Raw genomic sequence first — 14612 nt, 5'->3', positions numbered from 1 at the left:
CAAAAAAAATTGTTTTTAAATCAGTTGGGTGGCTGGATGAGGTGGCTCATGCTTGTAATCCCAGCACCTTCGGAGGCCGAGGCAGGTGGATCACCTGAGGTCTGGAGTTTGAGACCAGCCTGACCAACATGGAGAAACCCCATCTCTATTAAAAATATAAAATTAGCCTGGTGTGGTGGTGCATGCCTGTAATCCCAGCTACTCGGGAGACTGAGGCAGGAGAATCGCTTGAATCTGGGAGGCGGAGGTTGGCAACAAAAGCGAAACTCTGTCTCAAAAAAAAAAAAAAAAAAAGGCCAGCTGCTGAGATGTTGATGCCTAAGAAGAACTGGATTGCCATTTGTGAATTCCTTTTTAAGGAGGGAGTCATGGTGGCCAAGAAGGATGTCCAAATGTCTAAGCACCCAGAGCTGGCAGACAAGAATGTGCCCAACCTTCAGATCATGAAGGCCATGCAGTCTCTCAAGTCTTGAGGCTACATGAGTGAACAGTTTACCTGGAGACTTTTCTACTGGTACCTTACCAATGAGGTTATCCAGTATCTCTGTGATTACCTTCAAATGTCCCTGGAGATTGTGCCTGCCCCCCAGCCATCCAGAGACTGGCAGTCTTTGGCCTAAAGGTCTGGAGGGTGAGTGACCTGTGACTCACAAGAGGGAAAGCCGACAGAGACATCTACACACGGAGTGCTGTGCCCCTTGGTGCCGACAAGAAAGCCGAGGCCGGGGCTGCATCAGCCACCCAATTCCAGTTTAGATGTGGATTTGGTCATGGATGCGGTCAACCACCTCAGTAAAATTGGAGAGGATTATTTTGCACTGAATGAACTTACGGCCAAAAAAACTTAAAAAAAAAAATTAGCTGGGTGTAGTGGCATGTGCCTGTAGTCCCAGCTACTTGGGAGGATGAGGTGAGAGGACTGCTTGAGCCAGGATGTTGAGGCTGTGGTAAGCTGTGATCACAGCACTGTGCTACAGTCTGGGTGACAGAGCATGACTCTGTCTCTCAAAAAAAAAAAAAAAATGTGATGGGTACGTGGTCAACTGAGCAGTCGCTTTCTTTTACTGTTTCTTAAATTGTGGCTCTGGGATGACACATGAGAATTTGCATTTTAACCATTTCCCAGATAATTCAAAAGCCTTTAATTCAGTACCAGACTTTTCTGTTTCCCTCTGATTTACTCCAAAGAGCAATTTTTAAATTTTATTTTATTTTTTATTTCAGTAAATGAAAAGTGAAAAGAGACCAAAGAGTAATTTTAAAATGAAGTCCGAAGTGCCCAAGCTTAAGATTTTCAAGCCCTTCATACTTATCTTCCAAAAATAGTATATCATTCAATTCCCCAACTCTCCCTGCTAAATAAAAAATCTGAAATTACATATTAAGTGTCAATCACCCAAAAGTCAAGTGAGGTTCTTCTCTTCCCACATCAAAGTGGGAATACTGAGCAAATCTGAACAAAGTGAATGCTGAGTACTACTAGTCTTTCCTCAAAAGAACAAGCCTATTTTAAAGTCTGTTTTTATATAAAAGTAATTAAGAAGTCAACTCTAAACACACATTTCTTCCTAACTTCTACATACTATTTGAACTTTCTTTTTATTTTATTTTATTTTATTTTATTTTATTTTATTTTATTTATTTATTTTTTTATTTGAACTTTCTAATGTAGTTTTGCACAGGGTAAAAGTTCTAATGAAAAAGCTGACTCATGTCAGTTATAAATTACATTTGGCTGCCAGTAACAGATCTAAGTAACAGTACCTTACACAGATAACAGTTAGTTTTTCTCACGTAAGAAGAGGTTCAGAGGCAAACTGTTGCTGGCATTGGTTTATCACCTTATGGATATGACTCTCCTGATATTTTCTTTATAGACCTAAAATGGCTGCTGAAATTTTGGCCTTCATGTCCAGGATGACAGTAGGAGGAAGCGAAGGGGTTTATAAAAGGGGAACAAGGACGGGCGAGGTGGCTCACGCCTCTAATCCCAGCACTTTGGCAGGCCAAGGTGGGCGGACCCCTTGAGCCCAGGGATTCAAGATCAACATGGGCAACATGGGAAAACCCCATCTCTACAAAAAATACAAAAATTTGCTGGGCACCGTGGTGCATACCCATAGTCCCAGCTACTCTGGAGGCTGAGGTGGGAGGATCAATTACCCCGGGGGGTAAACTGGGGGCAGAAACTGCAGTGAGCTGAGAGAGAGCACCATTGCACTCCAGCCTGGGCAGCAAGTGAGACTCTGCCTCAAAAAAAAAAAAAAAAGAAAAAAGAAAAAGAAAAAGAAAAACAGAAAACTCCAAAAGGGCAACAAGTACTTGCTTTATTTATTTTTTCTGCTTGCTTCTTAAAGAACATAACCAGGTATTCCAATCAGCACTTATTTTTCATATGGCCACATATATCTTCAATGGAGACTGAGAATATAGTATTTCACTTGGGATCAGTGCCACCCCAGAATTTAACCAGCCTACATTATGAGTGTGTGTGTGTGTGTGTGTGTAATGTATGTCTGTGTGTGTGTGTGTGTGTGTGTATGTATATATATATATATATATATATTTTTTTTTTTTTTTAAGAGAGACAGGGTCTCACTATGCTGTGCAGGCTGGTCTCGAACTCCTGGACTCAAGTGATCCTCCCACTTTGGCCTCCCAAAGTGCTGGGATTACAGGCATGAGCCACTGTGCCCGGCCAGCCTGCATTACTAAGGAGAAAGGGAATAATGGATAATGGCTTTCTTGGTCAGCTCTCCTGCTCTAACAAAATACCACAAACTAGGTTGCTTGAAAAACATATATTGGCCAGGCCCAGTGGCTCACACCACTTTGGGAGGCCAAGGTGGGCAGATCACAAGTTCAGGAGTTCGAGACCAGCCTGGCCAACATAGTGAAACTCCATCTCTACTAAAAATACAAAAAATTAGCCGGGCATGGTGGCTGGTGCCTGTAATTCCAGCTACTTGGGAGGCTGAGGCAGGAGAATCGCTTGAACCTGGGAGGTGGAGGTTGCAGTGAGCCGAGATCACGCCATTGCATTCCAAACTGGGTGACTGTGCGAGACTCCATCTCAAAAACAAACAAACAAAAACATATCTTTATTTCTCATAGTTCTGGAGGCTGGGAAGTTCAAGATAAAGTGCCAGGCAATTCGATTCTTGGTGAGGCCTGTTTTCCTGGCTTGAAAATGGTAGCCTCTTCACTGTGTCCTCACATGGTGGAGAGAAAGCAAGTTCTAGTCTCTATTCCTCTTCTAGTAAGTACATGAATCTCATCATGGGGGGACCTCACCATCATAAACTTATCTAAACATAATGACCTCCAAGAGATCTCGCCTCCAAATACCATCACATTGGGGGTTAGAGCTTCAATGTAGGAATTCAGGGGGGAACACAAATATTCAGTTCATAACATTTTACTCCTGCCCCCCACCAAATTCATGTCCTCTCATGCAAAAATACATCCATTCTATCCCAGTAACTTCAATAGTCTTATCTTGTTCCACCATCAACTCTACCTAAAGTTGAAACCCTTATCTAAATGTCATCTAAATCAGATATGAGTGACACTTGAGGCAGATTCAACCTAAGGCAAAATTCCTCTCCATCTACGAACTTCTGAATCATATAATTATGTGCTTCCAAAATACAATGGGCACACAAGCATAGAATAGATACAGTAGTTCCCCCTTTTCCATAGGGAATATGTTCCAAGACCCCCAGTAGATGTTTGAAGCTGCAGATAGTACCAAACCATATATACACTAAGTTTTTCCCTACATATAATATATAATAATGATAAAGGTTAATTTATAAATTAGGCACAGTGATAGATTAACAACTGATAAAATGTAACAGTGATGACAATACTGTTCACAATTTCATGGATAGATTTGTTCTTATTGTAGATCTTAGCAACTTCAGCATATGAATTTTTTCTTTCCTTATTTTAGTATTTTTTTGTTTTTAGACAGTGTTTCGCTCGTTGCCCAGGCTTGAGTGCAATGGCTTGATCTCGACTCACTGCAACCTCCACCTCCCAGGTTCAAGCTATTCTCCTGCCTCAGCCTCCCGAGTAGCTGGGCTTACAGGCATGTGCTACCACACTTGGCTAATTTTTGTATTTGTAGTAGAGACGGGGTTTCACCATGTTGATCAGGCTGGTCTCAAACTCCCGACCTCAGGTGATCCGCCCGCCTCAGCCTCCCAAAGTGCTGGGATTACAGGTCTGAGCCACTGCGCCTGGCCAAGATTTTTCTTTCCTTATTAAGTCGAGAACTTTTGGCCAGGCACCATGGCTTACACTTGTAATCCCACCACTTTGAAGGCCAAGGCAGAAGATCACTTGAGGCCAGGAGTTTGAGATCAGTCAGGACAACATGGGGAGACCTCATCTCTACAAAAAATACAAGCATTAGCTGGGTGTGGTGACCTGTGCTTGTAGTCCCAGATACTTGGTAGGCTGAGCTGGGAGGATCATTTGAACCTGGGAGGCTGCAGTGAGCCATGATAGCACCACTGCACTCCAGCCTGGGTGACAGAGCAAGATCCTGTCTCAAAAAAACAAACAAACAAACCAAAAAACTTTAACCTTTTCATTTAAAAGAAGCACTTTATGGCTTCTCTTTGGTATATCCAAATTGCTAGCATCACTGCTCTTGCACTTTATGGCCATTCATAATTAAGTAAAATAAGGGTCACTTGAACACAAGCATTGCGATACTGTAACAGTCAATCTGATAATGCAGACAACTACTAAGTGACTAACAGTAGAGCAGCATATGCCAGAGGTCCCCAAACCCCCAGGCAAGGGACTGGTACTGGTCTCCATGGCCGCTTAGAAACTGGGCCACAGAGCAGGAGGTGAGCAGCAGGCAAATGAGTGAAGCTTCATCTGTATTTACAGCCGCTTCCTATCACTGGCATTACCGTGTGAGCTCTGCCTCCTGTCAGATCAGCAGCGGCATAGGAATGTGAACTCTATCATTCACTGCGCATGCAAGGGATCTAGGCTCCCTGCTTTTTAAGAGAATCTAATGCCTGATGTGTCACTGTCTTCCATCACCCCTAGATGGGACCATCTAGTTGCTGGAAAATAAGCCCAGGGCTCCCGCTAATTCTATATTATGGTGAGTTGTATAATTATTTCATTATATGTTACAATGTAATAATAATAGAAATAAAGTGCACAATAAATGTAATGTACTTGAATCATACCAAAACCATCCCCTCCATTCTGGTCTGAAAAATGTTAAGGACTGTTGGCATATATAACATGGATACCATGGACAAAGGGATAAGATGGACCACCCTGAGATTTCATTATGCTACTCAGAATGGTACACAAATTGAAACTTACGAATTTAAAACATTTTTATTTTTATTTTTTACCTTGCAGCTCCAGTTCAAAGGGATTAATGTATTATTTTTTAAAACAGGGTCTCACTCTGTTGCCCAGGATGAAGTGCAGTGGCATGATCACGGGTCACTGCAGCCTCAACCTCCTAAGCTCAAGCGATCCTCCCACCTCAGCCTCCCGACTAGCTGGAACTACAGATGCACACCACCATATCCAGCTAATTTTTTTGTATTTTTGTAGAGAAATGTTGTCTACGCTGAACTCCTGGGCTCAAGCAATCCACCTACCTCACCCTCCCAAAAGGCTGATATTACAGGTATGAGCCACTGTGCCCAGTCTGCAATATATAATTTTTAAAATTCATTTCTCTATTGGTGGACATTTAGGTGGCTTCTAATTTTTTACTACTGTAAGCAACGCTATTTTATTCTGTTAATATTTTACTTACAAAAGCAATGTATGTTATTTCTAAATAATTCCCAAAATATAGTATTGTGTAAAATAAAAAGAAAAATTCTCTATTTTATTCACCAGTACTTCTATTTCCTGGCACTTCTATGCCCCATAAGGAAACACTATTAATTTACTGTGCATCATCTAAAGTTTTGTTTTCTGACTCACTTTTTTCTTTTCCTTCTATTCTATTAACCTATGGTGTTTTTTTGTTTGTTTGTTTGTTTTCTGCTCTTGTAATGCTCTGCCTCAAGCAACCTCTTTGCTCTTGTTATTTGCTTCTTAGTCTAGGAAACCAAACAAATAAATCTATTAAAATGATGTATAAATTTATTATTATTTTAAAGCAGTGGGTGTAGAAAAGGAACAAAGAAATCTCTAATTGGTCACACCACTGTACTCCAGCCTGGGTAACGGAGCAAGACCCAGTCTCAAAAAAACAAAAACAAAAGAAGAAGAAGAAATCTCTAACTGATGTGTTCAATTAGTTGTAAACAGCACTGAACTTGGACCAGCCAGAATTATGTGTAAACCTAGACAAAATAAGTTATGACTGAAGGCCTCACATCTCTTTGATTGAATTTAACTATCTTCTCCTTTTGCATTTTGGCTTATATTGAGCCTATTAAACCCACTTCCTAGTACTAACTGCATCAGACAGTTGGAGAAGTAATCTTTATTTTTATTTATTTTTTTCTAGAGACAAGATACTGCTCTGTTGCCCAGGCTGTAGTACAGTGGTATGATCATAGGTCACTGCAGCCTTGAACTCCTGGGCTCAAGAGATCTTCCTGCTTCAGCCTCCCAAGTAGCTGGATCTACAGGAATGGGCCACCATGACCAGCTAATGTTTTAAATATTTTTGTAGAGATGGAGTCTCCCTATGTTGCCCAGGCTGGTCTCTAACTTCTCCCGCAGTTTGGCCTCCCAAAGTTTTGGGATTACAGGTGTGAGCCACTGCATCTAGCCAAAAAGTAACCTTTAAATAAGGTTACTCTCCCCCTGTGTTATCTTTACTTTTCTTAAGCTAAGCGTACATTATACTTAAGAAACATTTTAATGTTAACTTTTAATATGTTCATACAAATGACCCTGGAAGGAAAATTCTGTAAAATAAGGAAAGAGCAGTTCAAGATACTTTTTTAAAGTGCATTCATTCATTAATTAAATATGTACCGAGTGCCTGCCACATATCAGGCCCTGTATAAATATTAAGAATGTAAAAACAAAACAAAAAAAGCTCTTTATTATTATTATTATTATTATTATTATTATTATTATTTTGAGACAGAATCTCATTCTGTTGCCTAGGCTGTGCAGTGGTGCAATTACATCTCCCTGTTGCCTTGATCTCCTGGGCTCATGTGATCCTCTAGCATCAGCCTCCTGAATAGCTAGGACTACAGGTATGTGCTGCATAGTCCTGGCTTTAAGGAATCCTCTTGCCTTGGCCTCCCAAAGTGTTGGGAATAGAGGTCTGAGCCACCACCACACCCAGCCACCATTTTTTTAGGAAACACTGTTTAGGAAAACCTGATAGTGCATTTTTATTTTATTTTATTTTATTTTATTTTATTTTATTTAGATGGAGTCTTTCTCTGTTGCCCAGACTGGAGTGCAGTGGTACAATTTTGGCTTACTGCAACCTCCGCCTTCCAGGTTCAAGTGATTCTCCTGCCTCAGCCTCCCAAGCTGGCATTACAGGCGGACACCACCATGCCTGGCTAATTTTTATATTTTTAGTAGAGATGGGGTTTCACCATGTTGGCCAAGCTGGTCTTGAACTCCTGACCTCAAGTGATCTGCCTGTCTCGGCCTCCCAAAGTGCTGGGATTACAGGCATGAGCCACCGCATCTGGCCCTGATTGTGCATTTTATAGTTTTCTTTGGCTGGATCCTCCCTCTAAAATCTGTATTTGAGCACTTTTGTCTTTCAGAGAAGTACAGCAGTAAACTCAGTTCTCTATTGATAACACATTGGCATTGGACCTCTGTGTATTTCTCTATGTGTTTTTTCACCACCACAAGTATAGTTATGTCCCAGCACCCCTGACGGCATTTACCTTAAGCGCAAGCGGGAAGTCCCCTGGCTGCCCATCTAGGTAAATATCTAGGGCATTTGGACTCCCTGTGGGTCTTTTTGGTAAAACTAAGCCCAGAGACCTGACACTGCATTTCACACTTCACACCATTGTCTAATGCTCACCCTTTCATTTTTTTTCTTCTGTGAAAACTGTTGAAATGCCAGAAGTTTCTCTAGGGGTGAGTAGGGAAGATTGGAATGTTTTTAATCCTGTGTTCAGTGTTCTTGGTAATATTAGAAGAGCAGCAGAGCCATGAATCTAGTCATGCTCTTGGCTAATGCAGACTACCCTGACTTAAGTGCTCCTCACATGAAAAAAGATCCAGGGCTTTAGTTGACAGTAAATGCAACCTGAGCCAGTGATGTGACCTGGCTGCCAAAACAAGTAAATGTGATATGAACTGGCATTAAAAGAAGCCTGGTGGCTAGGACAAGGAAAGTAACAGTCCCAGAGTACATTCTGCAATGGTCAGATCACACCTGGAGGATGGATGGTGTTTCCTTCCACACTTTAAGAGTGATGTTGACAAGTTGGAGTACGCCCAAATTGGGCAACAGGATGATGAATGGCCTAGAAACTACATCTTTTGAGGAACGGTTGGAGGATGTGGGGTATTACCCTGAAAACTAGAAGGCATGGGGGTGTGGGATAACTATTTTCAAATGTTTGCAGGGTTATCATGTAGAAGAGTTGGACTCTTTTGTGTAATCTCAGCAAGCACAGCTTAGACCAATGGGTGTATATTACAAAGTGGCTGATTTTGTCTCTGTAAAGGGAAGAACTTTCTAGCCCTTATGAACACCTAGAAAATAGCAGCTCTGAAAGATAGTGACTTTATTTATTTATTTATTGTATTTTATTTTTGAGACAGAGTCTCGCTCTTGTGGCCCAGGCTAAAGGGCAGTGGTGCTATCTTGGCTCACTGCAACCTCCGCCTCCCAGGTTCAAGTGATTCTCCCACCTCAGCCTCCCGAGAAGCTAGGATTACAGGCATTCACCACCACATCCAGTTAATTTTTTGTATTTTTAGTAGAGACAGGCTCTCACCATGTTGACCAGGTTGGTCTCCAACTCCTTACCTCAAGTGATCCCCCCACCTCTGCCTCCCAAAGTGCAGGGATTACAGGAGTGAGCCACCGCACCTGGCCTATTTATTTAATTAATTTATTTATTTTTTGAGACAGAGTCTCCCTCTGTCGCCCAAGCTGGAGTGCAGTGTTGTGGTCTCAGCTCACTGTCACCTCTACCTCCCTGGTTCAAGGGATCCTCCCACCTCAGCCTTCCTAGTAGCTGGGATTACAGGTGTGCGCCACCACACGTGGCTAATTTTTGTATTTTTATTAGAGATAGGATTTCACCATGTTGGCTAGGCTGGTCTGGAACTCCTAGACCTCAGGTGGGTGATCCACCTGCCTCCACCTCCCAAAGTGCTGGGATTACAGGCTAATGACTTAACTTTAATACAGAGTGTTAGAAAAGAGGCTGGCTGACTGAATGTCAGAAGATTCATGAATAGCATAGGAAGTTGGAAGAGATGATCCTATCCAAGATCCTTTCAGAGTCAAAGGTCCTGATGATGAACCATCAGATGGTGTCAGTATCTTGTTCCTTAGCTCCCATTAACAACAGAAATGGTGTGAAAATACTGTAAGGCAGAATGTCAAAGTTATGAAGGTAGAGGGAAATAAAGCCATAGCTACTTTGTTTTCCCTGTTGGTTATTCGGTGTATAAAGATTTAAGTAGTAGTGTGTTGTTTTCTGTTTTTCTCCCCATACAGGTTTTTTACTTTTAAAATTCTCTAGAGCTTTGGTGTGCTTTCTCTGAAAACTCTGGTCCTCCTAGTACGTTGTTTTCAGGGTACTGTATTTTGACAAGATTATCCTTAATCTACTATTATAAAGCAGCATTTCAGAGAATTGTAGTTTGTGTCTATGTATCAAAGAACCAGCCCTGTGGAACAAGTAGTGGTCTTTCTTTTTGGTTTTTGTTTTTGAGACAGGGTTTTGCTGTGTTGCCCAGGCTAGAGTATGATGGCACAATCATGGCTCACTGCAGCCTTGACCTGGGCTCCAGTGATCCTCCCACCTCAGCCTGGAACTACAGGTGTGCGCCACCATGCCTGGCTAATTTTTAATTTTTTGTTTTAAGAGATGGGGTCTCCCTATGTTGCCCAGGCTGGTCTCAAACTCCTGGGCTCAAGTGATCCTACCACCTCGGCCTCCGAATGTGCTGGGATTATAGGTGTGAGCCACTGTGCCTGGCCACAACTGGTGTTTTGAGATCATTAATCATTAAAAATGAAGTAGCATCTGGTAAAATGTGTGCATTAGGATAGCGTAGCTTTTCCCAACAGTCAGGGAGGTGAGTTAGTAGTCACCATTCCCATTTAACCAGAAATTGGGTTTTGGAGTGGCTTGCCTACCATAATTGTAGGTGGAGCTGGCACTAGAATCCAGAACTTCTGACTTTCAGGCCAGTGTTCCTTCTAATACAAAAAATGCTACCGTTCTTTCCTAATACTGAGTTTAGAGCCTCACTTGATCGCAAAATACAGTTTTTCCTCTTTTAAGCACAGCAGGTCTCTGGAGTAGGATGGCAGGCTACATTGGCTAAAGATTTGGCCTCTAACTTAAGTGCTGTCCCTAAGTTCCTTTTTGTCTAAAGGAAGTCTCTAGCAAACATCACTACTGATGTCTGTGCATACTTGACCACCTCCTTGAAAACAGGGATGCTAACACTTGTTCCAAAAAAATTCTAAGAATGTGAAGAGGGCAGTTATTTGTCAAATGTAATGGATTTGACTTGGCAGTACAGCAAAATGCTTAAGTGCTGCTGTGTTTTTTGTTTTGCGTTGTTTTTTTAGAGACGCAGTCGTGCTACGTTGCCCAGGCTGGAGTGCAATGGCTGTTCGCAGGTGTGATCATACTGCACTGCAGCCTGGAACTCCTGCTCAAGTGATCATCCCTGGCCTTAGCCGACCTCAGCTTCCGAAGTAGCTGGGATCATAGGTGTGACACCTCGCTGGTTTACTCATTTTTCTATTGAGGTATTATCGTGTTTCCTACTTTTACTATGCTATTTACACTCAACATAGTAGGTGGTAAATAAATACTAGTTAGTATTCTGGCTGGTCCAATAATCAGTAACAATTGATCTCAGAATACGAAGCTGCTTGAGACCAGGCCCTTGCCCCAGTGCTCAGAGAGATACACAGGTTGCTGCGGAGGCTAATCTGCCCAACTTGGGATCCCAGAAAGGTCTGGGGATGTGTGTTGAGTGAGTCACAGACAGCCCGGCCAAGAAAGGTGGAGGTGGCAGGGTGGGGAGGCCTTGCTGGAGAAGGAACAGCTGAGTGAACGCACAGATCTCTGAATCAGCAAACTGAATGAGTGAACTGCAAGCCAACATCGGAGCTGTCATACTTGTTAAGCTGGTCATGTAACCTCCAGAACCTTAATTTCCTTATCTGTAAAAAGAAATAGTCTACTTATTTGCGATTATGTGAAGATTCAATAAGGTAATATTTGTAAATATTCGCACTTGTACTTGGAACATCAACTGGCACAAAGTAAGAGTTCAATGTTACCCACTGTTACCATTACACTTTCATAATTGAATAATACCTGATTATAATAATTATGAACGGTGTCATTCCACGAATAATTTGAATAAATCCTGGTCGTTGACTGCGAACGAGGTTGATAGGGATTCATAAACCAAAGAGCTTTCAGAGAAGGAGGCCAGGGCCGGCTTCACAATCCGAGACAAGCGGTAGCGTGACGTCCCCACGTCCGGTCCTGACCCAGGAGGATCTGCGCAGAGCCGCGCTCCCAGGGTCACGTGATCCGCAGCCCCGCCCGGACCGAATGGATCTCCGGCGGCTGCGGCAGCGGGGCCTGCGCCTGCGCCGAGCCAAGCGCGCTCTACGGCGCGGTCCGCGGTCGAGGCGGCGCGAACAGTCAGGGGGCGGCGAATGGCTCTGAGGGGCCCCGCGGGCTTGGGGCCCGGCTCTCGAAGGCCGTTGGACGAGGCAGTGGCGGCTGCCGAGGGGCGCGAGGCGCCGGCCCTTGTGGCGGCGGGAGGCGCGCCAGAGGACGGCGAAGAGGACGATGGCCGCGGCCGGGGCCTGCTGCGCTGGGACGGTTTCTCCGCCTGGCTGCATTGCGTGTGTGTGGTGGGCTTCGACCTGGAGCTGGGCCAGGCCGTGGAGGTGAGGCCCGGCCCAGCCCTGTCTCCGTGCTCCGCCCCTGCGCCGGGGCGGCTCCAGCAAAGCCCTTGGCTCCTGGCTGGCGGGTCTGGACCCCATCATCCGCGCATCCGGGCGTGGCCAGTCTCCCCTCTGGCTCTCGGCGGGGCTGCGGTCCTAGGGCACTTCCCGTGGGAGGATCTTGGGCTGCGGCTAGGGGTGAAAAGTTCTCTCTAGGCCCCTCCTAAATACTTGTTGATGCTCATCTTTTTCTTTCTTTTCAATCCAGAGTGACAGGAATATCTAAAAGGGTTAGTAGCATCCACCCGGAGAAGCCTGCAGGCAGGATGTTTGGTACTTTCAAGAAGGGAACAATGCCTATAAAAGATGAGGAACTCTAATGGCCAGACTTGCACAACCAACTTTAAAGGCTCACATTGTTTTGGTCATTTGCAGTAACTCTTAGAGCATTCCCCTCAGCCTGAGCCAAAATCCCTATCTAAGCATGCATTTTCTCCCTTCCTCCTTTTGTACCTTATTTCTGTTATTTTTTTATGTTGCCTCTGGAACAGTGGCGTGAAACTAATATCGAGATGAATACAGGGAAAATCGTCTGCTTGTGAATCAGTTAACTTTTCCATCCTTGTGTATGGCCCCTTATCGAAAGGCTGTGGAAACATCCATTCTTGAGGTTGTTTTAAGATCCTTTTAGCATAAGGAATTGCTTGTCTTCATGTGTCCTAGGAAAAGGTTATCAGAGGGGCGTTTGTTTAGACTTTTTTTTTTTTTGGTATTGGTGACAGATTTTGATCTCATTCTGACTGTAGTGGCCTGGTTGACTAAGAAAATTGGCTAGGGCGGGTTTCTTAATGCGAAACTACTGCTTTTGTATTCGGCCTGCCGACAATAAGTTTCCATTAAGATCCAGGCATTATGTTAGTTGCAGGGCATACAAATAGGATGTGCTCTAACCTATATTTGTAGATTGAGGCAACAATTTAGAGGAGAACCAAGAATTAATCATAGTAGCTGATAGGGCCAAATGCAGTGCCTGGCACCTAGTGGCATTCTGTACATACTTTTGATAGAATGGGTGACTATGTGAGCAATTGTTTATCTTATTAATGTAAGGAAAACAGTTCCCAAAGATTTTGAATAAGAGATTTATAAGCCATTTATTATTCATCTTGCCATGTTAACCTGAAGTTGTATGTACAACAAGATACAATTTAACCAGAAAGCATAAGAATGGGTGGTTGTAGTTTATTGTGTTTTTAAATTGCTAAAGGAGATCTTTTTGGATTCTCATCATTTGGGACATTCTTTATAACATGAGTGTATGTCTTTTGACCAAATAAGCAGAATACTTAATATAGTTGAGGTACTGCAAAAATGTGAATTATTAAAGGACTTACTTTGAATTTCATTTTTCCAAGGTGTATGCCACTGTATAGAGTTTTTTTTTTTAGGTCAGAAGTTCTTAACTTTTTTGCTTTCTGGATTTTTTTTTTTTTTTTTTTTTTAAAGACGGAGTTTTGCTCTTGTTACCCAGGCTGGAGTGGAATGGCACGATCTCGGCTCACCGCAACCTCCGCCTCCTGGGTTCAGGCAATTCTTCCTGCCTCAGTCTCCTGAGTAGCTGGGATTACAGGCACGCGCCACCATGCCCAGCTAATTTTTTGTATTTTTAGTAGAGACGGGGTTTCACCATGTTGACCAGGATGGTCTCGATTTCTTGACCTCGTGATCCACCCGCCTTGGCCTCTCAAAGTGCTGGGATTACAGGCGTGAGCCACCGCACCGGGCCTAGATCTTTTAAAAATATGAACATTGTGAACTTTCCACTAGGAAAAGGCTTCATGATACAAAATCATGTATGTGTTTCCATAGACTGTCTGAGTTTATCCATGGACCTTCTGTTCCATTGTCCCCACATTAAGAATCACTGATTTTAGAATGTGTAGGATGCAGGTAGGGGAAAGTCCCTAAAAAAGGAAGGTTCAGGCTGCTGTGAGCCATATTCGTGCCACCGCACTCCAGCCTGGGTGACAAAGTGAGACATTGTCCCCCATAAATCTCAAACAAAACCCAGACTCTAAAGCTGGGCTGCCTAGGTTTGAATCCACGTGACTTTGGGCAAGTTACTTAGCTTGTTTGAGCCTCACATTCTTCCTCTTTATAACAGGTTAACAGTACGTATATCATGACATTGTTGTGAGGATTAGGTAATTTAATGTTTATAAAGAATTTGGAACAGTTCCTAGGACACAGTAAGATGTATTTAAGTCTGCATTTGAGAAGCATTGATTTTCTAGAAATTTCCTTTTTCTTTCCTTTTTTCTTTTTCGATTTTTTTTTTTTCCTGAAAACAGATCACATCATATCTTTTCTTTTTTTTGAGATGGAGTGTCACCCTGTTGCCCACGCTGGAGGGCAATGGCATGATCTTGGCTCACTGCAACCTCTGCCTCCCAGGTTCAAGCAACTCTTGCGCCTCAGCCTCCTGAGTAGCTGGGATTACAGCAAC

At 43.2% G+C, this 14612-nt stretch overlaps 1 protein-coding gene across 5 annotated transcripts in view; it reads left to right on the top strand.

Moving 5' to 3' along the window:
- The window catches only part of DENND6A (DENN domain containing 6A), a 141108-nt gene that overhangs the window by 59774 nt on the left and 66722 nt on the right, over positions 1-14612 (top strand). The window contains exon 2 of one of the 5 annotated variants that reach the window (XM_064367225.1): positions 5602-5677. The exons of 1 other annotated variant lie outside the window; for it this stretch is intronic. In XM_064367225.1, coding sequence (XP_064223295.1) covers positions 5606-5677 — 72 coding nt within the window. In that variant the 5' untranslated portion in view covers positions 5602-5605. Of the gene's footprint in view, positions 1-5436; positions 5678-11813; positions 12110-14612 lie in introns of those variants that run through there. 3 more of the 5 variants (XM_064367224.1, XM_012462772.2, XM_064367226.1) reach the window with 3 other exon arrangements.

Source organism: Aotus nancymaae, unplaced genomic scaffold, assembly GCF_030222135.1.
Source record: "Aotus nancymaae isolate 86718 unplaced genomic scaffold, 86718_ANA_hifiasm-v0.15.2.pri h1tg000067l, whole genome shotgun sequence".
Classification (NCBI taxonomy): Eukaryota; Metazoa; Chordata; class Mammalia; order Primates; family Aotidae; genus Aotus; species Aotus nancymaae.
Note: the sequence above shows the minus strand (reverse complement) of the source record. Positions and strands in the feature narration are given on the sequence as shown.